At 42.6% G+C, this 27,067-nt stretch overlaps 4 protein-coding genes across 9 annotated transcripts in view; 2 read left to right on the top strand and 2 right to left on the bottom strand.

Annotated features, from left to right (window-relative positions):
* Positions 1-249: 249 nt before the first annotated feature.
* LOC120900780 (reversion-inducing cysteine-rich protein with Kazal motifs) overlaps positions 250-27,067 on the top strand; it is a 43,084-nt gene continuing 16,266 nt past the window's right edge. The window contains exons 1-2 of one of the 6 annotated variants that reach the window (XM_040308240.1): positions 250-440; positions 3,095-3,983. In XM_040308240.1, the coding sequence (XP_040164174.1) occupies positions 3,782-3,983 (202 nt within the window). In that variant the 5' untranslated portion in view covers positions 250-440; positions 3,095-3,781. Of the gene's footprint in view, positions 441-507; positions 679-1,178; positions 1,327-1,420; positions 1,552-1,705; positions 1,731-2,947; positions 3,984-27,067 lie in introns of those variants that run through there. The other 5 variants (XM_040308235.1, XM_040308239.1, XM_040308237.1 and 2 more) reach the window with 5 other exon arrangements.
* On the top strand, positions 17,623-18,987 carry LOC120900783 (general odorant-binding protein 45-like). The gene has a single exon (XM_040308244.1). It carries the CDS (start codon positions 17,852-17,854, stop codon positions 18,902-18,904), a length of 1,053 nt encoding a protein of 350 aa, XP_040164178.1. The 5' UTR covers positions 17,623-17,851; the 3' UTR covers positions 18,905-18,987.
* LOC120900781 lies at positions 19,288-20,878 on the bottom strand. The gene has a single exon (XM_040308241.1). The coding sequence runs from the start codon at positions 20,688-20,690 to the stop codon at positions 19,356-19,358; it is 1,335 nt and encodes a 444-aa protein (XP_040164175.1). The 5' UTR covers positions 20,691-20,878; the 3' UTR covers positions 19,288-19,355.
* On the bottom strand, positions 23,269-24,628 carry LOC120900782 (general odorant-binding protein 45-like). The gene has a single exon (XM_040308242.1). The coding sequence runs from the start codon at positions 24,591-24,593 to the stop codon at positions 23,424-23,426; it is 1,170 nt and encodes a 389-aa protein (XP_040164176.1). The 5' UTR covers positions 24,594-24,628; the 3' UTR covers positions 23,269-23,423.

The raw sequence follows: 27,067 nt of genomic DNA, 5'->3' as shown, positions 1-27,067 counted from the left end.
AGCATTCATTCAGAAAGCAAAAACAATCACCAATAAAACCTAAAACATTGAAATATTTTACAGATTCAAAATGCGCATCTGATTGCGCGCGTGATGCTGTAAGATGCATTTTCTCTCTGAATTTCTTCCATCACGCACACACGCGCTCCACGGTCGTTCTCTCTCACGCGCGCGTTCTCCCGTTCTCTTATGTTGCCCAGACCAACGTTCAGCCCTGTTTTGGAGGATCCAACTGATCGTGGCACCTCAGCAGGCCGTTAGTTTTGTTTGCGCCGCGGCGTTCGCTTGTAGCAACGGCTGGACGATCAGTGCGTTACGTCGGGAAGTGGTGCGCGTGCCGCTTCAATCGTCAAATAAAATACAACAAAAAGAAAAAAAAAACCGTGTGTCCACCGAAAATGTGAATCATCATTGTTCGTGAAACGGAGTGTACACAGAAGGTTAGCAAACAATAGTGCGAAACATACGAAAAGGAAACATCAAAAGTGACCGAACAATGTAAAATTTGAATACGTCATCCCGCCACCACTCTTCGGTTGACCACAACTGCAGAATGAAGATAGAATTTGCATTCGGTCTTTAAATTTTACGCACGTACCCTCTGAAATTGCACCATGAAGAGTTACGGAACGTCATTCCATTCATTTAAAATATGATCATCTAATACTCGAGTGGCAAGTAAAGTTTCGTTTCTCTTTGATGTGTGCTTAAGTTTATTGTCAGTTTGAGAAGAGAATACAAAAACAAAACTACAATACAATGATCGTCCGATCACCATTCGTGGTTTTGCGAAACGATAACGATTATTTCATATATTTTATTACCCTCACTGTCGGGATAAAAAAGCTAGGAGTGGCGCCTCGATCGAACGTATCGTACCTAAGTGTTTGTCAAATAAACCAAGTTGCCGCCACCGATCCGGGTGTGTGTATGAGACAGTTGAGAAAAAAACCACACAACCCATACCCTCATCGCATGCCAAGGCACACAGGCCACAGTAATAACAATTTAAACGTACAATCATGGCAAATGGGCACGGTGATGCCCGGGTGCACTTGTGGCGGTACGGAAGGATGCAGTAACACTCTTGATTAATTAATCAATTGAACAAACGGCGACCGTAGTCTGCAGGTTCGCGGAGTAGAAGCAACACTCACTCGCTGTGGCGGTTGGTTAGTTGCAGTGTCTGCGTGAACGGTGAATGGATTTGTCCTGTGACCGTGGCGTTAAAGATACTGGGAAGACTGGGGACATTTCAAAGCAAACAAAATTCAATGCAAAACCCAAAAAGTACAAACAAACAAGTGTGCGTCCAGTGTGGAATTCGTATGTGATCCATTTTTCATAGTGACAGTTTGTCAAACTTTCAGGTTTGGGCCATGCTAATGGACACATCGTTTCCGGTGAGCCAGCAGCTTACCGCTTGTGCTCTTGTGTGGTGGTGGTGTGTTCGTGTCTGTTTTCGCATTCGCGCTGAAAGTGTGTCATTCAATCTTAGAGCTGTTCGAGTTTTGCATTTTGACTTTGTTGTCGTTTTACTTAGGAGTAAAGGTTAGTCCTTTTACTTATGAAAGCAAGCGACTGGAAGCGATACGATAAGGCAGTTGTCCTTCCACCTTCATACTGCTCGCTGATGTTTAGGTTTGCACGCAAGTACTAGCCGTTTATGCAGTGTTTTTCAACAAAAAAAAACTGTCTGAACATTTACTTTGGTAATGTAATTAACAAACGTAGGTAAAATATTTGAGCTTCTCGAAATTGTTTTGAAATAATAATATAAATTATAGAACAAAGTAAGGACGTAAAGGGCGGATGAGGTTCTATTCCTATTTGGAAGAAGTTGCGTGAAAATAGAGTATAAATAAGAGTATCTAATTTTCGAACAATCAGAAACGATAAACATTATTTCTGTCAGTTTCCAAATTATCAAATCATCCAATCCAGTTGGGTTCTTCTTCTTCTTCTATTCGGCGTAACGTCCTACACGTCCTACACATGCTTTCGAAACTTTATTTATTACTACACATAGTCAATCTATCCGCTTGAAAAGGCTTGAACCCATGGCAGGCATGTTATTGAATCGTTCGAGTTGACGACTTTACCACGGGATTCAAGTTGGGTTAGCTAAGTTTAAATTTGATTTGAATTAAGTAGTAGTAGCTCATATAAAAAATCAAATTTCCTTCATTAATGTATTTGTTTCGATTCTGAAGAGGGGAAAACTGGGTTCTGTAATATTATTATTATGAAGCATATTATTTTAGTAAAAAATAGGAGTTTTTTTCACTTTCGTGGCTATGTTTATACATGTGGCTATATGTTTTGTTCATCATGAGATCCCTTAAAAATACCAAAATGGCACACAGAATAATTTTTTACTTTGGAATTTACTTTTATTTTGGTGATAAGCAAAATGGACCCGATTTTAACTTGCCGACCTTTCTAAAAGTGTCCTAGACCATTTTTAGACAAGCATCTAAGAGAAACCAGATTTGAATTGAACCATAGATTATTCCAATCAGTTATACACATGGTCTGACCTTGATTTCAACGCATAGAGTGTGCTTCACTGTGTTTCAGACCACTTGTACTACGCAGCAGCAAATGAATTTAATTTATAATCTGAAGTTTACAAATGAACTCTATCGCTAATCGAATTAATAAACAAAATTAAAACAATTGGCTAACAAAAGATCTTAAAATTTGGAAAAATATATAAATTAAATTAATTTCATACGTAGGACTGACTATCCTGCTATGGGGGGGAATCAATTAGTCACTGAAAGCCAAGCCCATAAGTGGGTACAGGCAGGCCTTGACCGACATCGGTTGTTGAGCCAAAGAAGAAGATATAAATTAAATGAATAACGAACTACAAACTCTACGTTAGTAATTATCAATTACCATAGAAACTTATTAAAACACCTGAACTATTCTTCATTAACAGCATCGCCGTTTCGCTCCCGAGCTGCTCATTCATCCACAATCACTCCCATGCTGCCAAATATGTCCCAAATCCGATAACGTTGTCCTGCTACTCGGATTTGGAAAGGGCACACGAACCACTTCATCGCCGATATTCCTCTCCTTGCAGTAATTATAAACGCATGCCACGCAAACTCCCTCAAAGTGCAGGCTGCAGATCGCAAGAGTGGTGCGTGAATAAATGAGCGATATTTAAAATGTGTTACAAAAAAACGGGACTGCATTCTCAGAGTGCGAAATAAACGTGAAGAAGACAGCACCGTAGCGTGGTGATGAAAGAGAGCAAACAAAAGTGTCGTGAAAGTATTCTACCGCGCATCGAGGGGCAGTGCAATGTGCAGCGTATTGGAAAGGCGTCCCTTCGTATCGTGATGCTGTCAGAGGGAAAGGGTTTCAACCTGCACATAGTCTTTATAGACCGTGACGTCGGCTGTGGTTCTGTGAGCTGAAAGCTGATCATTTTACGTGAAACAAATATTCAAATATGCAATCCGTGCGGTGAAACGTTCAATCGTGTGTGTGTGTGTTTCTGTGTGATCGTTTGTGTGTGTGTGCGTGTCTTGATTCGTTAAATCATCGATAAAAGTTGTATCAAAACCACGAGCAGCTCGCATTGGATCGACATCCTTTCTACTCCTTTTGCTTTTGGCTTCGTTCGTTTGGTCGCGCATTCGTTGGACATCCTGTGTTTTGCATCAAAATTGCCCACCAGCGGCTTGTGACGGGGTGTGTGACGTGCGCACCGTGGTGACCTCATACCCTTGCCATTGTACGTATTCCCCTCCCCGGAGACGCGATGGCGCGATCGATGTTAATATGCTGGCGTTATCGGTTGGCCATTGTTTGTGGATTATTGCTGTTCCGGTGCGAGCAGCTGCAGGCTTATGCTAATCAACATCCACCACTATCATCGCCGGCGACACAGCAGGGTGAAGCTGGTGGCAGTTCGATCGGAGCTGCCGGAAACGGTGCCGACACGAGTGGATTTGAAGCGAGCGGTAAGGACTACTTTTTATTTTATTTTATTCTTTTGTATGCCTTTGATGCCGTTTTTTGTTTGTGAATTCAGTTTTAAACTATTTGAGCACATTTCGCTTGCGGGGATGATAGTTTAAAAATAAATCCACTATTTTATAAGGTGCAAATTTGATGGGTTTTGCGATGAAATGGAGATTGCAATGCGTGATCTATTGATCTATACCAGCGGTCGGCAAACTTTGCGACCGGAAGAGCCAAATTCGTCAAAAATGTTCCTAGAGTTTCACGTGAAGTGCCAAATTGTTAAACCAAGAGCAAAAATACGTGAAAGTTCTATGAAATATATGAACTGGTAAGAGCCACCATCTCGATATCAAAGAGCCGCATGTGGCTCGGGATCCGTACTTTGCCGATCGTGGATTTATACCATACATTCACAATAAAGTTTGTTTGAAACAATAGTCTTGAAAAGCTGGCTGGGGTGTAAACATGTTTCCACAAATTAACAACAATTTTTAACCCAGCGATAAATTAAAGTAAAGCCAGCTGCAACTACGTTGAACGTAATTCGATGTCTATCTAGATTGCCCTTCCAGATGTAATATTCATTATCTAGGATTGAACATTCATTCAATAAGAGTCACCTCTAAGCCACTTGAAACCCGATATAAATGTTAGGTTATAATGCAAATAAAGAGAAGAAACCCTAAAATACACTATTTTTAGTTACAATCTCATGTAGCGTAGTTACTCTATCGCAATGATAAATACAGGTTTCCTCCGAGTTACTCTATTAATGTGCACCGTAGGCAATCACTTATCTCGAATATTCAGGTACAACGAACTTCGAGGTTTTGCAGTTCAATTATTGCAAATATTCGTATGATTTTGCTAAAAATCGTAGATTTTACCCACTTAATTATTATTTAATTTTTGATTATTATTATTAATTATTTGATCTGATTTGAACTGAAGATTAAATTTTTTACCAATTTGTTAAAAAAATATTAGAATTTTGAATATCACGTATAGCGAAATTGCGTATATCGAGTATGGTGTATATCGGAGAACCCCTGTTTAACACGTTTTACAGTATAATTTTGTATATATAGCGAAGCATAATTTGTTTTATTTTGTCATATTTTATCTGTACTTCTTCTACTATTTAAATAAACAGTGATGACAACATCTTGTGTTTAAAGGCTTTTACATAGTTAGCAATACAGAGTGGTACTATTCCAAGTAGTTATTCCTATGTAATTTGACAAAATCCACCTAAGAATCCAATATTTTGAAAGAGTGTTTTACAATTTAATGAGTTAAAAAATTTATAGAGAAAAAAATCTTTAAATCTCTTCAAATTAAAGCTTAAAAATCTCTCTCTTATCTTTTTAAATTCTCTCAGCAACAAAAAAAAAACAAATCAAATCGAAAATGCAGGAAAGTTTATACACAGTTATCGTAATCAACAATTGAGAAACGCATCTATCCATTCGATATGAAAAATACAATCTGGATTATAAATGTGAAAAATACATTTTTGGAAATCGTATTCAAAATTGTAAGTGAAATTATTTATTATAAATTATCCATGATAAATTAAACCCCTGTTGAACGCGTTTTACAATTGACAGATTATGATTCATACATTTTTTGTAACACTGCGTCTTCATTTTTTTCATAGTCGAGTCGCAGCGCCATTATCACTAAAAGTGTATTCTTCGTTTTCTTCGATTAGAAATACTGCCTCTTTTTCGTGCGAACGAACATCAAAATTACCATGCAATCAATCCGACTGTTTGAATACACTGTGCTTTTATTATCCTCCACCTTCAGATTTTACTTAAAAGCTGTAAAAGCATAACAAACCTGTTGGGGACAAAAAAACAGCAGCAAAACTGTTTCGATTAAATTATGCCGTTAAACTTTCACAATGGGGCTCGTAAAGTCAGAAATCATTGTCGTTTGTGCGGCAACTTCCTTTCGTTTTGTTTGATAATGACCTACAATTAATCCCACGCGCATATATGCAAATTGATTGACATAAAATGTATTGCACTCTGTTTACGACCCACTCTACACACCACATATTGGTGATGTATCAATACCATATTATTCAAATTTATATCAACATTATGCGCTATAACACCGTAGCTCAAATCTCAACGATGCTGAAGCGAAAGCCTGCTTTTAGTGGAATTATATCTTGTAGATGGCAGTCATCTTATCGGTCTTGGCTATTATAAACTTCTCAAATCAAAGCAGGCGTATTTCGAAGATGATAAGCTTAAGCCATACATTTAATCATTTTTAATTAATCAACTTGATCTCTAAACATACGAACCAGTATTTCAACACCTTGTAGGTGGATTCGGATTCGAGCATCACAAGTTTGGCCCACCAGATCTGACCCAAACTGCGTTGCGTTGCGTGGGGCAGCAAACCGTGCTGACCTCTCATCAAATTTGCATAACATGGCGATTAGCGAAGAATGCCGTGCATTTGCCGTGCGTTGTTTCGCTGGAGTGATCGAACGTTGTTTATTTTTATTTTCCTGTGCAATATTTTATTTCTTATGGTGTCCAGTTTTTGTTTGGCGAAACCTTCAAATCACATTGACTCGGGCAGGGAGATGCCGTGTTGTTTTGTTTTGTTTTTTGTCCCCGCTTGTTTTTGGCCGCGAAACGTTTGATGTCTACCGACGATGACGCTTGGCTATAAGCACAGTGCCATGTCAAACATGTAGTTTTTGTTTAAAAAATATAATAATTTATTTATTTTATTTTTTAACTTCATTTGCGTTTGTTTAAGTTATTAGCAATGTAAGACTATGCGGCTGCTTTGAATTAAGCTTCATACAAAAGTTAACGTTAATTATTCTTAGATGACAGCCTCTAATTAGATGATTATTTGCAACTTTGTGTTGTCTGTTGATTTGCTGCTCCTGCGATTGAACTATACAGTGATCCCAATCACAAAATGTTTCTTTGTTGCTAGCAGCAACTTAATAAACTGTAATAAACTAAACCCAGAATAGCAAAATAGGACACCGCAAATTAGATAACGACGGGTGACTGTCAATACGATCGATTCTGGAATTCATTATATGGCATTTTATTAGCCTTCCCTAGGGGAGGTATGCATGATGGTGTGTTAATTAGTGTCGGACTAGACGCTGGCAGCCTAATTAATGTGTTTCCACTTTTATCGCTAGGAAAAATGGCATAATCGATCTCATACTATAATTAGATCGCATACATATCAAGCCTTTTGAATTTGTTCACCTTGGGGATATTTATATTGTAAATCCTGCTTTACAAAAAATATTCTTTTTACAGTGATATCGCTGTATGCTTGATTATTGTACAAGATTCCTTGAAGATTTTAAACATTTAAATTAAATACAATCATCATGCACCCAATTTACCTAAACATAAATACAGCTATAAGCTCATAACCTACATCTTAAAAAAAACAGAGTTCTTGATTTTCCCATACCCATCCCAATCGGCTTCTTTATGATAATTTCCTACTCGTATCTCGTTTGAAGATATAAATTGAAAACTTATGTCACTTTGTAACAGGGGATTGTGCGCAACACACTGCAGATTAATAGCTGAAAATGGGTAAAATCTATCACGCGATGGTTAGAAACAACACCCTTCCCCTTCCATTCCTACGAAAGCTCGTTTCGAAACGAGCTTTGGAGGTTATATGTGGAGCACCGGTTTGTGATCCCATTTCCGGCGATTCGCAGCGAACGCGCGAATGTGTTGAGTTTACTTCTGTTCGCGTTTTAACAAACACACACGGCGTGCTGCGCGAACATACGATCGAAGATGATCACCGTTCAGGGCAGTAAAAGGGTGATCGTAAATTCGTTGTGACATCTTTAATGGGTCGATCGTTTTGGGGTGGGAACGGGGAATGATTTGCTTCTTGCCGCTTCTTTGCATCGCAACGGAGATACATTTTATTATGATTATGCTAAATCATGAACATAAAGAATATCGCTAGGCTATTATCTTTCTCAGCACGATAATTTTAAATGCTTCGTTTAAATATTTAAATGTTTGTGTAAAGGAAACGGAGGAACGAAACTACTTCTTTGGCTGTTTATACGATCATCGCATCGAGTGATATTTTGGGCTGGGTCATTGTTCAGCCCAATATAAACTTGTCTTAACTGTAATTTTAATAGCTTAAAAAGTACTCAACAACCTACCAAGGGGCATGAGCGTGATTGAAAGCACAACTTTACCGCACAAACATGCACTCAGCGTGGGGCGTCCGTCGATTAAGCGAACAAACCAACCATCAATTGCATGCTCCGGGGCAAGAGAAAAGGGCTTACAGTTCGCCAATGCCAAACAGGTTACATTAAGTTATCATTTATCTTAAACACCGGCCGATACAGTGGTACCGATTCACGCACATCTCGCTTTATGCAAATACTAAGATGACAGTCGATCGACAGACGACGCGGATCGAACAGCAGTGAAGCGCGCGATGCGTTATAATAAGAAACTTGCGGCGCTAATGTACTTATCAGCTCGTTGACAAATGAACGGCTAGGACGTGCCGGAGGCAAACCAGACAGTCGGCGCGAACTGGCGACCGCGTCGAATCTACGGATGGATTGTGATTAGGCTGTCGCTGGCAGGCGCAGCGAACGTTTTTAATGTCAGAACCGGATCGATCGTGATGGATGTATGTGCTTAATTATCAGCTTAAAGGCTTAACTCGGTCGGATTGCCATCGTTTATAGCAGTTACAATTGTTGCTAGCCTAACTGTGCTCACCTTCACAGGGAGTGTAACTGATGACGTCTTGTATTTCACGCGTTATGTCAAAGCTGTTGCGCTAGCGCTGCATTGATAGCCGCTGTAACACAATCGATTAGGGCACGTGCGATCGAACAATGAATTTGTCATGCATTTGCCATATGAATAAAGGAAGTGTCCTTTATCTTTAACTTAAGCACCGTGCAACAATCGAGTTCTAGTCAGTCACGCGTTCAATTTACCAATTCCACCGGGACCTGTTTAGCAGTTTCGGTTAAGCACTGCACGGGCACACCCCAGCCGCAACACCCGTTTGCAGCATACTAATGGTCGCCATTAGAGCGTTTTTAGCATTTCTTTTGTCTTATTTTACGACCCATCGCAACGACCGGTTTCATCTTGCTCGAGCAATGCTCAAGCTAGATGGTTAAGAGAGTTTTACATTAATAAGCCATTCATATTCCTGCCGAACGATTCACGCCGCCCAGGGGAATGCACAGCGGACCGTTTGCGCGTCGTAATGGTTGCCGGGCTGTTTTGCCGTCGTCGTCGCTGCTGCACACGGATCAGGGAAAAGGTTATCGCGGCTAGGGCGCAGGCACAGGAAACGTCAACGTGACGATGGACAGCGCGAGGGAGCGCTGGACTTGGTTAGGGTTTGTAACGCGAGTATTTGCTTTGCAGAAAATTACCAGCTTTACGACTTTAGATTTCCACACAAGTTTTGTTTGTATGTTTTTGTACAAATCTAATTTAAAAGAATTGATAAGGATTTGGTGGAATAATTACTCAACTTCACAACTCTCCTCTTATTTCATGTAACAGCTCACAGTTGTGGCAAGTTGTACTGGGTTTCGTATTGCGTATCTCGTCCAAGGCTAAGAAAAGTGTAAGAAGAAACAGACAGCTATTTAGCGATAATACAACAAATACTACACAGAAAATTTTCTCATCCTGCTTCAGGAAAGTTTTTTTTTAATGAAACGGTTCAGTAATAAAATATTTTACTGATTTTCAGCATGAATGTCATGTTTTTACTGACATTCAGCAAAATAATTTACTGAATTCATTTCAGTAATACGCATTTTACTGAAAATCATTAAAATAAGTGTCAAATTAGTCGTTTCACTGGATATCAGTAAAACAAATTACTGAAAATGCAGCAATTCATTCTGTCAAATCGACCTGTCAGTTAGAACATCAAAACAAAACAATGTGATACCTACTTGCTCGTGATGTGCAAAAAGTTGATTTTGTAGGCGCTTACAGGCGCCCTGGTGAAATTTCGGCTTACGGGATTAATTTAAAACAATTGGCAGCCGTGTTGGTGTGTAAAATATTTGCTACAATCCACTGTGCTTGCTGAAATTGCGTGGTGTCTGTGAGCGCTTACTGAACCATCAAAACTTGCGGCGGCAAAATACAGTATAAAAACTGTATAAAACAACACAAAACATGTATGAATGTGAACTGAAGGACTGGCAATATCTGCGCATCAATAAAAACTCAATTTAAAATAAATATTTCGTCATTTTTTAATCTCCACAAGTACGGAACTTGAGCTCCTGACAAACATATCCACCTCGAAAACAGGGCAGATCGTTTCATCATATAACAGACAACAGTCATATAATGCCAACTCTTCTAAAAGGCTTATTTGTTCGTTATGGATCATCAGGACACAGGCTTTGAAATCAAACATTTCCTCCAGCTACAGTGTGATCAGTTTGTATCCAATGTGTTGTCGATTATTTGAGCAGAAAATTCTCTACCTATGGTCGGTTGCGATTGGTCATTTGACAAGATTAATAGGCGCAATCATGATTTTTTTGTAAAATGAGATTAGACCAGATAGTTCGTTGGACATCACTATCTAAAGGCATATTGACAATGAGACATGAAAGATTAAATGAGACGTGAAAGCTCTTCACGTGCGTCATCAACCCTATTCAAGAGATGTGAACTTTAGATGTAGTATCGGGTAGAACCTTTTCCCAACACACAATGAGTGTCACAACAAACGACCGGAGGGAGTAAAACGCTTCCTACGACACCATCGAACGAAGCACCGTTTGCACCCGACAAACAATCAACATGAATGTCTACACGGACGGGGTCTTTTTTTTTGCATATGCACAACATATTAAACCACAACCATTTATTCCCGTCCCATGAGCTGCGCTGCGCTGCGTGCACTACTTCCCCGGTGGGTTGGATTAATTTATGCGTCTGCGGCACGGCATCGAACGAAACAAAAAAAGAAGAAAACCCGTTCTAGCTCAACTGCAACTCCAGCTGACAAGTGCTCCCGTCCAAGCGTCCAAACCGTCGACAGCCGGGAGACTCGAAATCTTGCCGACTGACCGACCGACCGAGGGCACCGGGCACCGATAAATCGACTGGCAGCTACAACCTATTTGTCAAACAGGAAAATCTGGCTTTCAACACGATCGCCAGCACAAAAAAGGCGCCCCGGCAGGACACGGCATGTGGCGCGGCCGCATTTGGGCGGTTGAAGTTGAACGCACCAAAAACAAGAGCAAAAGTCGCTTAAGAACACTGTTCGCCTTTTGCCTATAAAAAAACCGCTACTGGTATTCTGTAATATTTCATGCAATTTTATTGGATTTTTTATTACCTTTCTCTCCTTCCCTTTCTCGCACACACACGCACACATATACTTTGCTCGCGGTTCCCGTAAAGGAATTCGAATCGAACTCTATCAAATCGTTTAAATGCTGTCCCGTGCTGAACAAGTTTATTTCCGCCGCCGCACGCGTAAGTGGCCGCCCGTTTGTGTGGGATTTCATTTCAATCCGATTGCTTACCGCTCATTGCCGATCGAATGTCGGCTTGCGCACGGTGACCGTAGGCGTGTTTTTTTTTTTTCATTGCCCCGTGTTTGGTATTTTAAAGCGTCTGCCGAGTTAAACTGTTGCCTCATAAAATGTAATTTACTCTTTCATTTTTTACCGTGGGATCCCCTTTTGCAAGAGTCGGTACAGACAGGCAGGGCACTGCAGTTCCATCCGGTGCAACACTTAGCCTCAGCGTCAGCCCTTGGTCTTAACCCGTTAATTGATTGAAGTGATATAAAACGGTATATCAGCGGTCCATTTCCTCCCGTTTTCGCTAGCCAAAGGCTTTTGCCAGCTGTCAGCAAGGAGTAAAGCTTCACCGTTCTCTTGATGCTTTAATTAAGCTGTCAAGCGTGGAAGCGCGGCTCATGCAATGTAAAACGGCTCACGGTGTTATTTGATGCAGACGAAATCATCTTGCATCTTGTGTTGGGGTGGAAGTAAACCATAAAAATCATGGTTTAGCAAAAATGAATGATTGGAAAATATTTCACACCACTCTCTTCAAAAGGAAGTGTTGCATTGTTAATAGTTATTTATTAAAATAAATTAAAATAAAGCTACTTCCGGTGCATATTCCCTGATGTTGAGTGACAGAGTAATATTAAACAACATTAGTCTGATGACGAAATTTAATATAGAATCATAATTGGAATGGCTGTTTAAACATGTTTTATTGCGTTCATCACATCCAACCTTGGTACGATGGTACATAGACAGACGGAATTAAAAAAACTGAAAAAATGTCTGAGCGTATTCATTTAATCATAAGTGGGAGGTATGCAACGCGGCACAAGTAGAAGCACTCCTTTCCAATTCATTTACTAGCACATGTTTTTAAACGCGAAATCAAAAGGACGATTGCATTTTATGGTGCAATATGCAAGACCTATTATATTACTGCAGCTTTTGATAATATTTGTTTCGTATCGCTTTGATTTCACATTCCATTCTGCTGGAATGCATGCAATAACCAACGCTTTGATTATTCAACAATTGAAGCGTGCTTAATGTTCGCTAAGCTCAGCCATCAATGGTATGTTTTGAGCAGCTATGCAAATTAAATGGTTCAAGAAGAACGTAGACATCAGATGTAAGCTGTAATTAAAATTTATTCAATTTATTTTACTGGGTGAGATGAAAAAAATTGCAACAAGCTTTTATTATTTCCGACTGTTATTATTTCTGAACCGCTCATCTGAAAGATGTCAGATTTATTCCAGTGGCAGCTCATTATGTTTGAAAAGATTTGAAAAGTTAAAAAAAAACCTAGCTTTGCCACCAGAACTTAAAAACCCGAAACAATGTGAGCTGCCATAACCGCCGATGGTCGTATAGACACTCTCTATCAAAAATAGGTCACAATAAAAGCAAAAATCTATCGCCAAAATATTTGGGAGCTAACCCTGGGCACGGAAACATTTTGGCCACATCCCTTGGACATCCCAACAGAACTCAGTACAAACGCACGCAGCATGCACCAGCCACGAATGGTAACAAAACGAGGTTGCTCGATTCGTTTACACTTCACGATGGCCATCAATATCACTAAATGCCAATCCGTTGGACTATTGTGATACTATTGTGACAGTAAGGTTTACACTAAAAAATAATCAAAGTGTCAACCCCCTCAAGCAAGTGATTCGCCAAGAATGGGCCAAAATACCGCAGAACATCCTTCGGACAGCGTACGATGGCTTCATCGACCGTCGGAAGGCCATTATTTGAGCCAATTCGAATAAATTAACAATTGATTCTAAAATATGATGATATTTCCAAGATGTTTTGCTTTCCCTTAAAATAATTAAAATTTGAATTAAAAACATATTCAGTTTTACTTTGTTGCAGTTTTTTCATCTCACCCTGTAGTTTCCCATGGCTGAAGTTTTCGTTAACATGATAATATAATGTTCTACTTTCAGTTTATATTCTAATAATTTATAAAGACTGCAATGCCTCAGCCAAATTACAAAAAAATGCGCCTCAAAGTTTATGTATATTGAATTTTCTATTTAAATAACACTGAATTAATATTTTTTTACGATTAATCGGAATAATAAGATCAAACACGTTACGCTTCATTACAATTGAAGGCTTCAACACCTTTTTTATGTGTTTGTATGCTCTTTTTTAATTATTAATAATTAATATTTTGTTAATGTAGTGCCATTAATCCGAAAATGATTGTAAATTATTTTTTGATCGACTGTGCCACCATCCACGGAAAAGATTTTATCCTTTCTTGCTTCAAAATCAAGAAATTGACAGATTTTCCATTGGTTATAGTAGCTTTGTTGCATAATTTTGTTTATTTTTATACACGCATATAAATATAATTGAATAAAGCCATTGTATACAATTAGAATCCTCAAGTGGAAATGGTATGCTAATATTTAATTCTGGCTTCTAAAATCATGTAATGTTTCACTCTAATGAACGATTTTTCCTGTAACTTGCTCTAATGATATTGCAAATACGATACAATTAAAAATATTTTCATATTTACTTTAACCATGCAAATAACAGAAACCAATTTCTCCATACAATACAGTAAGATGGCTTACTGACTGCTCCACGGACACTACGTAACCCGTCGTTCCACCGTTTGTCACCTTTGATTAGAATAAATGCTGCTTTAGCTCAGCTGAAGCCAACAGCAACAGAAAAAGACAACCACACAGCACGTAACCCTTTTTTTCTCGAACGATCTTATCCAATCGCCCATTTATAGCTGTCACGTTGCATTCCGACGCACATGTACATACCACACGTCCCAGCTTACCGTGCGCACATCAAGCTGTCCGATTCGATCATGCAAACTGCAATTGCATTAGCCGTCCCATCGCCCACCGTACCCGAGGATCGTGCGGTTTTGGCTCTTCCGGAGCATGATCGCCACGACCCACGGCAATGCATTGTAGAACATTGTGGCCAAGCGCAGCCGTCCCATGGTTAGCGCAGGCAGCGAGTTGATTCAGCTTAACCATATCCTTTGCCCTGGGGGCGTGATGAGCCGAAACACGGTATTGCACCCTCAGCGTGCATTTGCATTTGGTTGAATCTTTCCACCAAAGTGTGAGAGCATCGGACTGCGCGGTACGGTATGGTAGTGCTGCGTACACTTCTTAGTCGCACTTTGACAGACGATTTATTTTCGATTTTTCGCAACACGCCGGGGTACCATTTTCCGTGGCCATAAGTAAATACGAGGAGAGACGAACAGGACAAAAAAACAACAAACCACAACTCGCCTGCAAATCCCGTCAACTGCAGCACGCTCACGCGCCTGGCAAAGTTGCGTCGATAAACCCTGCAAACCACCACGAGGGTCATAAATTATTTTTGTGTGCTTCGCACAAAAATAAATCCCAAACCGCAGCGACGTTCCCGGGGGCTCATGTGAGCTGTGTGAGGAGACTTTAGGGATGGGCAGAAGACACCACCAGAATTGGAGAACCTTACCCCTCTGGCGCAGGGTGAAGGTTCTCGCACATTTCGCACAGTCCCGCTTTCATTCTATTTCTCCTCCTGTTATTGTCGCTTGTTGCGCTTTGTTTGTTCAATTTTCTCAGCGACACTTCCCGTTCCCCAAAACGGTGTGAAAATAACGGGCGCGTGAACGGCGCATCGAAGCTGATGAGTGCGTGAGCAGGGCATGTTTTTGTTTTAAAGAGATTTTGTTGAAGGTTTTTTGTGTTGGTTTTCGTACACTACTTTGCGTAATTCTATGTTTGATTTAATCGCACCACTGTCACACAGTTCCCGTGGCTGTGTAATCCCAACGAATCGAGAGCATCCACGGGCCACAGCCCACGGCATGTTGGTAAAACATGTGTAATAAATTAATGTTGCTTTCGGTTTGGCGGCTACGTTGGTTTAAAAAAAAAAATATATATATATATATATATATATGATCGGGCACGATCACCACTCGGCCAGGGCCATACATCCTCCGGACGGCGGTATGTCAACGTGACAAATGTGACAGCTTCGCACAGAGTATCAGGCCATTTTTCTCCACTGCTCGTTGTGCGTACGGGATTAATGACGCTTCCTATGCCCAGTGTCGTGTCCAATGTCGAGCAAATCTTTTGCCATGTAGGAAGTAAAACGGTGAATAAAATCCCTTCTCTAGCACTCATTTCTTTCATTTGGTGAGCGTATGTCTTTGTCCCTCACCTTGTGTTGATTTGTTCAAAGACTCATTGGACAATTTTATGTCCCCGATGAATCTGGTTTTTGATCGAATCTTCCCTTGCCTAACTCAGCACGGCCGGTAAGCGCCATACGGTGCGTGCGTCCAGTGCGTCTCGTGCGTCCATTGCGTCCCAATAGGGCTGATACATGTAAGGTTATGGTTATTTATTTTCCTGAAGTTAATGACGGTTCATTAGGGCGAATCGGGCGGTGCACACAGCCCAGCCAACTGGTCCGGCAGTTTTTAACGCTCGATTTCAATCAGGCGGTAATAAAATAAAGCGCTTCATTAAGTGCGTGATCCGTTGGCGTGATCTCGGTACCGGACGCAACGACCAGCAGCAGCAGCAACAGGACGCCCGGTTTTGCTAGTTTCTGGGGACGTCTACGAAACTCTCCGACGGTTTTCTTGATTTCATGGGCGGAGATGCAAATTATAGGGAGTGGTGCGTGCGTCGCTTCTTGCGCATATGCTTCTCCCGTTGTTTGGTCCCGTTTCACGTTGCATCAGTTTGTGCGACGCGCTCTCTCTCTCGCCTTCTTTTCTTGTGCGAACCCTTTTTCTTTCGCCTGCAAGGGTTGCATACAACGCAACCCTGACCACAGTAGGCTGTAGATGATGAGGATTACTTTGAGTGATTTTATATTCCCGTCCCGGTGCCGTAATTTCAATGACGCTGGTTTATGATGAGAATTTAATTAACTGCGCAATCGCGAAAACCACGCTGGTCTCCGATCGGCCGAAGCACAAATCGGGGCCCTTTGCTTTGGGACAGTAAAATTTATACCAGTATTGCTTTCAGCTTTTTTACCTGCTATTATTGTTATTATGATCGTTTTACATGCAAGAAACAAAAAACACGACGCTACATTCCGCGTGTGCACCTGAGGGGTTTTTCATTAGCAATCAGAGCTGCGGTTTGCGATAAAGTTGTTAAGTTTGGAGCTTTGGAAGGTAGGAAGATAGGGATAACGCTGGGAGAAGAAACACCGTAAATGAATGCGTTTTTGGTTTCTTTTTTTTTCGGTTTTCATTTTTCAAGTGTGCAAAAGAAATGAAAACGACTGACTTTTACACGTGAAAGCGTTCGAAAAATGTGTCACTTTTTTGACACATTTTAACGATTCATTCATGAAAGTTTGTGATTGGACGTTGGAGATACAACGTGAAAGTGCAAATTTTTTGGCTATTTGACTGGCAAAAACTTATCTTTGGCAACTGGTTTTAGTTTAATTTATTGTAGCAAAGAAAAAACAGCATCATTGTAAACTTTTAGATGACAACAAACCAGTTTCGATGCAACACGACACCGCTTGGAGCATTTAAACCATAACAAAATGGCATTTTTTTGCACTTCCTGTAAACACACGTCTGCGTCGAAGCGTGTTGATTTTATTTGCATTAATCATATAAGCCTGATTGTTTGCAAACGCATAAGAACGTACACCGCGAACTGTCCAGTTGGCCTAGTAACCGGAGCAGGGTTCGATAAACGTTGCGTTCGTCTGAAAAATAAGAAACTAAAGTGTCGGATAGTGCCGCAGTGGTGCTCCACCGTCCACTGACCTCGGTACCAAACCTGATGGAGGAGAAGGGAGGCAAGGGAGGAGGATGAATTGCAACCCCTGATTGCGTCACACCGCACGCTGCACGTGCAGTTTGGAGTCAACATAGCCCGCGACGGCGGACCCTCTGCCGGGACACTTCGGGCTAGTGCGGCGGGAAAATAGATGAGCGACGGATGCGCCACAATCGGTGGTACAATCCAGTGGTGAGCAGGACTGTGCACTAGGGGAGGCAGACCGAGACGCAAGGGGTGCCTATAAAAGCTCATCCATATTCATGTCGGTCGTATCAGTTGAGCGTTGCCCGGGACCAGGACCACCCGCCACCAGCAAGCGCACGGACACTCGACCCCGACCGGCAGCGATTTACGGGAGAGCGCGCGTACCAATCGGGACCGATCGCGCACATTAGCGGTGCATCGTAATTGCCGTACAATTATTGGTAATTTCTCATAATATCTTGCACACGCCATCGTCAGCAGCATGCAGCGACGAAACGCCAGTGGAGGGGGGGTTGCCGTATTGCTTACGGCGATCATGGCACTGCTCCCGACCGGATGTGACGCGTCGCTCGATGTGCCGCATCTTACCCTTTCGAAGAGCTTCTCGCGCGCGCTGCAAGACTGCATGGAGTACCTGCAGGTGCCGGGCTACCGGTACGCCGAGTACGCCGCAAACAGCTTTCCCGACGATCCCGAAACCAAGTGTCTGCTCCGGTGCGTGGGTCTGAATCTGCGCTGGTGGAACGACACCACCGGCATGCAGACCGCCGTCATCGAGGGCTTTTTCCATCCCGATCCACTCGACGAGCTGTACGAAAACCGCACGGCGGAGTGTTTGCGTAAGGAGCTGTCGCACGCCGATACGACCGACTGCTGCTGTTTGGCGTACGACAGCTTCCGGTGCTATCTGCAGCACTACGGCAACTTGGTACCCTGCGCCCGGTTCTACCCGGAGGATGAGACGAGATTCGTGCGGGCGGCACAGGACTGTATCGAGTTTCTGCAGATACCGCACAAGCTGCTGAAGAGCTACAGTGCCGGCAGCTTCCCTGATGCGCCCGAAACGCGCTGCCTGCTGCGATGCTTCTTCCTGCGCACCGGTGTGTTCCACGTCGACACGGGCTTCGATGTTGAGCGGTTGTATACGCGTGACTACGAACAGCCGGACGAGCGCTATCTGGCACAGGAAACCGAAGCCAGGCTACACAAGCTGCGCGGTTCCACCGGTGACCAGTGCACGGAGGTGTACCTTGCGTATCGGGATGTGCTTGGCGAGTTGGGCAGAGCGTACTATGAATACGATGTGCTACAGGCGGCAGCCGCCAAGATGACGGTGTGCGAGGTGGCCGTAGAACCACCAGCAATGACCACCACCACTCCCACAACCACTACAGCGTGTCCTTCCACGACCGAGTTCAACTACAAGGAGCTGAACTGTCAGAACTGTGGGCGATTGTTCATATCAAACAACGGTCGAGTGTCGTGCTGCAGGTGTATGAAGTCCTCCACACCGTTCGGCAAGTTCTTCTTCTAGAAGCTCGTGTGTTTGCTTTGAGCGCTAAGTTTGGTTTAATAATTTATTACTCTATCAGTTAATAAAAGGTTTAGTACACATTTGATGAAACGCCTATCTCATTCTAAGCTGCATAATTCCGGAATGTGTTGTCCATGACATGAGATGTCCAAACCGCACGCGTAAGCGCGGACTTGTTTCACAACAATTAGAAGCCATCCCAACACGGACAGTGGCCCGCTAGTGACCACACAGTGTTATTTATGTCTTGCCACTCCAAAACAAAACGTGCGCTTTTGTGCCACATTCCTCGTAACCAAATGCATTCCGTGCGTATGACGCGTGAGTGCGCGTTATGTAAAAGAGCTTTTGGTTGCGTATGTAAAACAAATCAACACAATGCATTAAAATGTATTTCGTTTATTAAAAAAACATAAATATCAAATAGACAACATGGCTATGGCTATACTACCTAAAAACTACGTCCAAAGTGTTCTGCCTTGCATGTACGGTGGAAGGAGGGATAGGGCGATCGTTGTGCGTATGATCGTGCCGGCAGTGCTGACAGGGCCGTTGCTGGCTTATTGATTTTGTGTGATATACTGACAGGTGCTGGTTTCGTACATGGTAGTGGCAGCTCAGGATAGACCATCGGTTGCGGGTTTACTGTTTTCTCAAAGGGTCCTGTCCTACGTACCGCGGGATACAACGTTTCGACAGGCACTACCTTTGGGACTGATCCACATGTAGAGCACACCGGTGGCCGATGGCTGCATGTAGGCGACGTGCACTTAACAACGTGCACAGGTAGTGTTGGCTTCGGTAGTATTGGTGGGAAAGCTACCCTTGGCACGACCGGTTGATAAGAAGCGTAACTGTAACCTTCTTCTTCTTCTACTTCTTTTACTACTTCTGCAGCAACTACTTCAACTGATAGTGGAAGCACTTGTTTGTCCTCGCAGCACACACCAAGATTCGTGAGTGCGATGCGGGACGCCTCAGCAATGATACCGCTCGTATACCCATCAACACCGATACCGCTCAAACAGTCGCGGTGCGTGTTGTACACTTCCGAGCATACATCACAGCCGGACATTCGAACGCGATCGCGGCAGGCTTTCGTTTCCTTGCTCAGGTACCGCAGATCGTTCACCTCTAGATCGCGCACGTAAAACCGTGACAAATGTATGCCACTCTCGGTAGTGTACAGGCCGGTTCGGTGATCGATACAGTGGTACAAACAGCGCGTCTCCGGCACATCCGGCAGATCGCCCTTGCTGTAACACTGCAGCAGATCGGTCGGCACACGGAGCACGGTTAGGCAGTCGAGGGCAGCCTGCGTCGCCTGCAGCTTGGTCGCGGGCACATACTGTGGGCAGGTCACTAGATTACCAAACTCTCGGAAGTAACACTGGAAGGTTTCGTACGCCTGGCAGCAGTTGTTCGGTAGTTCTGCTGTGTGTACATTCCGCTCCAGGCACTCACTCGTTCGCTTCTCGTACTGGCGATCGCCCAGTACGGGCTGGAAATAGTTCATGATCGCCGGAACCTGCAGCCCACACGTGTTGTTCCACCAGCGCAGATCCGTACCGACGCAGAGGATCAGACACTTGGTTTCCTCGTCCGGCGGAAACTCGTACGCTAGATACTGGACCAGCCGATGCTTCGGCACCTGCAGATACTCGGCACAGTCGTGCACCGACTGGAGAAAACTCTTCTCGATCGTCAGTCCCTTGGTGTCGTTGGACAACACTTCCAGTGGCATCAACGCCAACACGCAAATCGTCAGCAGCACCAACTGCTTCATGGTGACACACCTTGTTTTCAACTTGTCCGTACGGCACGCAACACCGGTACCGAGTGGCGCTTACTTTATGTGGTAACTCGTGAAATGATAAACGGGTTATATACTTTTACCAGACTTAGGGCGTTAAAGCTTGCAGTTGCGGCTTCATGTGGCACGTAACCTATGTTGGTGCGTTGTCCACGCTCTGTGTCCATCTGTATTGTTGAGTGGAAAAAATAAAGTTTATACGTCGGGTGGTAAGCCGAAGATGTGGAACGTTGTTGTCGAAACTGTGAAGATAAGACTAAAGCTGACCGGATAAGGCTAGATAGATTTCGATAGGATTTTGGTTACACTGGATTGTTTACAGCAGTTCTCAGCACTTGATCACGATCCTGGCATTTTTAGCTGTAAACAGGCAGGTTTGCTTACAAAATATAGAGCAATGTGAAAGGCGCCTATGAAATAAGACCCAGACTTCAAGGTTAGAGATATAAAGAAAGAAGCATTCGTTGTCCATGTTTACAAATTTCTTTCATTAAACGCTTTAATTTATCGTGCGTAATTGGATAGGACATTTGAAAGTGAGAACAAATACATTAGCCACTGTTAAAAATTTTTACCGAGCCTCAACTTTTAGTGAGATTGGCATAGTTGAGATCTTGGTTAGGAACTCGTTTATTTTTATGCAACCAAAATTCTTGGTGTGGATTGTTATTGTCCTAAGATTTTCGGGACAGGTAAATTAAGTTCATTACTAATAATGATTAGATGTGGAGCGTTATTTTGATAGCATGCAACCATAAGAAACCCCATTGATCAACAACTTATGGAGTTCTTGTGCATAACCCGAAATGACTTATCTACAGATTTGTGTTTCTGATTTACCTTATATCCTGCGCTTTGAGTGTGTCCAATATTACCACTATTTTGTTTAATTTTAACAGTTTTTTACGGGAAACTGTTTGTAAATCGTTGAAAGAATCCAAACGTATTAAGGAAGCAAACCATACATCATGAGAACAATCATAAACAGCTTTTTGCTTATATGTGTGGCTATGAATACACCATTGTTAGCTAGGAGCTAGGGTTGCTTGCAGGCTTAGTTTTTAGTGTAAGTATTTGGTTCTACGCATTAAGCACGATAATAAAACGGATTCAATGGGTTTTTTAATTCGATAGGGGTAATTCAATCGGAGCCAATTGAATCTGTATTCGTTCGAAGAAGCGGGATTCGAAGCCATATTTATTTCGGAGTCAGATCCGATTTAATAATGACGGAATAGGAGTGGATTCATGAATCCAATCCGGAGTTCCCATCACTAGTTCCTAGTGATTGTTGCCAAATACGCTTTTCAACTTTAATTAAAGTTATGTTAAAAAGACCGAATAGTTTCTGCAGTATCTTAAAAAACGTATTTAAATGTAGGGTGTATTGATTGGTAGTTTTATTCATTTTTATAGTAATAGAACGTCCTTCTCTTATTTGTCAGCCATTACTTCGTTAAAAAATAAAGTAATGCATGGCTTTATTTTTAAAATAATTTTAATAGTACCTAATTACAAAGGTTTTAAGAAACATCATATGCTGAACAGCGATTACTACTTACTTACTTACTTACTTATCCGGCGCTACAACCGCTTTGCGGTCTTGGCCTGCCTCAGGAGTGTCCGAAACCGCTCACGGTCTCGCGCCTTCGTCTGCCAGTCCGTTATCCCGGCCTTAATGGCGGACGCTTCCACGCCATCTTGCCACCTCAATTTGGGCCTACCACGCCTCCTCTGTCCTTGTGGACGGCCTAAAAAGACTTTACGGGCTGGGTCGTCCGTTTCCATGCGTATAACATGGCCAGCCCACCGGAGCCTGGCGAGCTTTATACGCTGTACGACAGTGAGGTCGCCGTACATCTCGTATAGCTCGTCATTATAGCGGCTCCTCCATTGTCCTTCCACACATACGGGGCCAATTATCCTTCTGAGCATCTTCCTCTCGAACGCGGCGAAGAGGGTTTCGCGATTACTATATTCTTATATTCATTTACGTTATGAGCCTGGCATAATTTCCTAAATTTAGCCAGCCTGTGTTTTCCAAGAGATCACAATTGCAACAAAATCAAGACTCAAAGATCCGTATATACTATACTATACTATTATTTGTGCCTTTGATAAAACAGTATATGCGATGATAAATAGCCTTTTCTATACCTTTCAATAACCACATGATTTTGAACAGGTTTTATCTACTGTCATTTTTTTTTGTAGATGAGATGAATATAGCAACCAACTGCAAAACAACTGGATGAGGAATGGCCTAGCTGTTTGCTCATTTTAAACCTTCCAATTACTATAAAATTGACAGAAATACTAAAGTATTAAAATATATTTTTACGTCTGAATAAAGGAGCTAAACTTAACGGGGAACAAAATTTTTTTTTCAAGATTATTGAAAAAAAATAAGAATGAACTATAAACAATTTTAAATGGCGTTTGCTTTATAGCAAGCTTTTGCAAATTTTTCTTTTTGAATAGTTCAGTGTTTCTCTTATATGTTACTTTTCTTTCAATTCTTGTTTTCAGAATGCAAGTAGAGAATCATGCCTTTCAAATTCATTTGGTTTCATTTCAATATGTTTTATTGAGAGTTGTCATAAATTAAATACTGTTCACTAAACATAATCACTACTTCCAGTTACACAGTCTATAAAGAGGACGATTTATCCAATTGAATACATTTTAACTAGCGCAGCACGTTCACTAGTGACCTCGGCCACCACATCGGCTGCAAGAGCTCATGCGCGACTTGTAGCCAGGATACGACAGGTTGTAAACCTGTCCCGTTCCTGAGGCCTTGCTGCATGTTGGCGACGGCTTTCGGCCACCGTAAGACAGTGCTACCGCCGGCTGTACGCTAGCCGCTGGTGATGAGTAAGCTGGTTTGGCCGGCTCATGTCGGTTACTGCACACCGAGCAGGGTGGCTTGGTCGGTGCCGGATAGCCTTTCGCAGAGCACGGTGGCTTCATCGGACACTTTGTCGGATGGTAGGGCAGATAGTTTGTGCTTGGTGTGTGATCTGAAGCGCAACCTACACACAGGTTAGTTAGTGCAATCTTGGCCGCCGCCGTAATGATACCGGATGTGTAACCTTTCTCGCCCAGCCCGGACAAACACTCCGTGTGTGTGTTGTACACCTCCGAACACTTGTCACATCCGGACTGACGAATGCGATCACGACAGGCCTTTGTCTCCTTGCTCAGATAGCGCAGATCGTTGTAGGCCGCATCGCGTACGAAGAAGCGCGGAAGCGAAATACCATTCTGCGTGTACAGTCCCGTCCGGAGGTCGATGCAGTGATACAGGCAGCGAGTTTCGGGCGAATCCTCCACCTTACCGCTTGCGTACACCTTCAGCAGCTTCTCGGGATAGCGCAGCATTACCAGACAGTCGAGTGCGGCCTGCGTCGCCTGCAGCTTTGTCGAACGCACATACTGGGGGCAGGTGACCAGGTTTCCGAACTCCTGGAAGTAGCACTGGAAGGTTTCGTACGCCTGGCAGCAGCTGTTCGGTGAGTCGATCGCTCCCACCCGCCGCTCCAGACATTCCTTGGTGCGCTTTTCGTACTGCTTGTCACCCTGCACCGGCTGGAAGTAGCTCACGATGGCGGGTACCTGCAGACCGCACGTGTTGTTCCACCAGCCCAGATCTACTCCGACGCAGAACAGCAGACATTTCGTCTCATCGTCCGGCGGGAACTCATTGGCCATGTACTGGCCCAATCGTTCCTTCGGGATCTGCAGATACTCGGTACAGTCGTGCACCGACTGGAGGAAGCTCTTCTCCACGATAAGTCCTTTCGTGTCACACTCGGCGACAATCAGATTTGGTGTCACCAAAGCAAACACAACTATACACACCAGCTGCTTCATTTTGCCGATTGTTTGCTCGAGCCTCTGTAGAAGTGTTGTGATGCCCATTTGCACCCAGGCATGAGTTTATATACGTACTCAGTTGTTGGTAACACGCTGCTCCGCCAAAAACCATACAGCACGTTTGTAAGCATTTGTTGTCGTTTTTTGTACCAACTCGTTCTACTATCATGTGCCAGTCAAGAAAGTAAAGAAAGCATGCGCTTATACGCGCTGATGTAACAAGGGCGTGCGTTTACACAACTACGAGCACGTGAGACAGTTTGTTATGTTTTTTGTTTTCCCATTCGGCTGGGCGCAATGCGTGTTCCAAAAGGTAAAACTGGCATGGTATGAGAAGTCTCTTTGAATTTGGCTGATGTTTCCACTTCTGATTGTGCTCTTAGAAGCGGTGCTTCTTAGCGGTAGACAGGAAGGAAACATTCGTCTAGACAGTTTTGTTTGTTTTGTCTCCAGATGTTGAATGCAGACAATGGACTTGCAAAGATGTTCCTGCAAACTAAAAATACATTCATATGGCACAGGTTTATCACCTTCTTCATCGATCGATGTCTTATTTTTTCCCCCAAACAAAGCGGCATCATCCTTTTGGTTATTGGGTTTATCGCTGAATAGTGTGGATTTCCATCTGTCAGCAAAACGAAATCCACACTTCGATATTCAATATTCTGAAACGTCAAATATTCAAGCACATTTCCTCAAAGGTGACCCGCGAAGTGCTTGAGTGTGGGTAATACAAACAAGAAACGCACCTCGCATCTTTGGTCGGCATCATTTTCACACACTTTTGCACTCATGACAAACAGATGAACGGTCGCTTTGCGAGGTGAGATATCTCGTGCCCCGGAACCCAAACATTTCCCTTAGAATGGGGACACACACGCACACTTTGCTTTGTATGGGCGGCGCGCCGCTGTTCAGCTTCTTCGATGGCGTGGAAGGGAACGACTACACACTCTTGATGTAGGCCAAGAACTTGTCGTGCCGTGGTGCGAAGATTTCGTGATGATAGATGATGAACGGTGATGCGAACTGACGGAGGACAAACTAAATTTAGCCGCGCGTTTGTCCGCTCCGCTTGACGCGCTTCGCTCGATATGGAAGCGAGACGTTGAGGTGATCTTTTTATCGTTTGAATTTTCGCACCCATTCTCCGTCTGGATGCAACATGGCGAAACGGGGAATAATTATGTTTCCCCGCACAAAAAAGGGAAAAGCGATGGTTCCGGGGAAACTGCGCGAGCCCCATGATTTAGTACGGTAATTTACGCGATACAACAAACAAACGAAGTGAGGTTCTCTCCGTACTGAGTTACAATAATTTATACTCTTGCTTATTATGCCGAGTTTAAGCAAAAAAACAAGGTTACTAATCAACCACATCCACCAGTATCACCAGCAGTGCTTAAGTTCATTGACTATCACGTTTGGTAAAACATCTGGAGAAAGTTATTACTAAAAATAGCTCCGTTTGAGCGTTTTGGATTTGGAGTGTCTTTGTCATTAAAGAAGCGATGGATTGTAGGTATTCTTCTATTAAATACATTTTGCCAAGACAAACTGTCCAGAGAAAAGCGAAAAAGGAGAGATGGGCCGTATAGCAAAGAGAAGAAAGGATCGTGTAGAAAAACGTATCACTGACCGATCCTAAGGTTCTGTGGTATATTTTTTGTTGAAGCGTTATATCATGTTTCATGTCCATGTAAGCAATCATGCGGCTGAAATTGCTGCTCAGTTATTTTGGAATACATCTCTTAGTATCAGCTGCCAGCCCAAAGTAGTTTCAAATCATATTAAGCTCTCAGATGTTTAATTATATTAACAACCACTCAAACCGAGTTTAAAATGGCACTTACCACATAGTTCAATACGGTTGTATCTACGTTCTCAATTAAACGCCAAACAGAATAACGATAGTTCTTCATAATTAAAACATATATCTTTAACATAAACCTTATCGCTATGCAATTGCTTAGACAGAGACCCGCTCATGTGTGTCTCTTAATTCAGCTCGTAGGGAAGTGAACCTTTGTGCTTATTTCGTCTCTTGATGACAGTTTCTATCACCTGAGAAAAACAGATTTTATTTTTGTATAACCGAGGACTTTGAAAGCTTGACTGTAAAACCGCTGAAGAAATCGCAAGCAATAGAGGCGCATGCAGATCACAAGCGGTATTATTCACACCATTCTAAGTCGTCATGTGGTACGATCTAACAACATACTCGTCATAGATTCAAGCCGTTACACTATTTTCCGTGTCAGTTTCTAATGTAAACACCATTTTTCAACGCAATAGTAAATAAATCAGTGAGCCAAACCCATCAATGACCAAGCCGGCTGGCTTAGTTGGTACCGTAGTTGGTTGTTACACCAATAAAGAAGAGGAATTCCGGTGTATTTAACGGAATTCTTCCATGCATTTAACAGAGCATCCATAAACAGAACCGCCTACGTGCTCTATCAGCCAATTAA

The sequence above is a fragment of the Anopheles arabiensis genome, chromosome 3 (assembly GCF_016920715.1).
Source record: "Anopheles arabiensis isolate DONGOLA chromosome 3, AaraD3, whole genome shotgun sequence".
NCBI lineage: Eukaryota > Metazoa > Arthropoda > Insecta > Diptera > Culicidae > Anopheles > Anopheles arabiensis.
The sequence above is the reverse complement of the archived record's forward strand: the minus strand, read 5'-3'. Positions and strand labels throughout refer to the sequence as shown.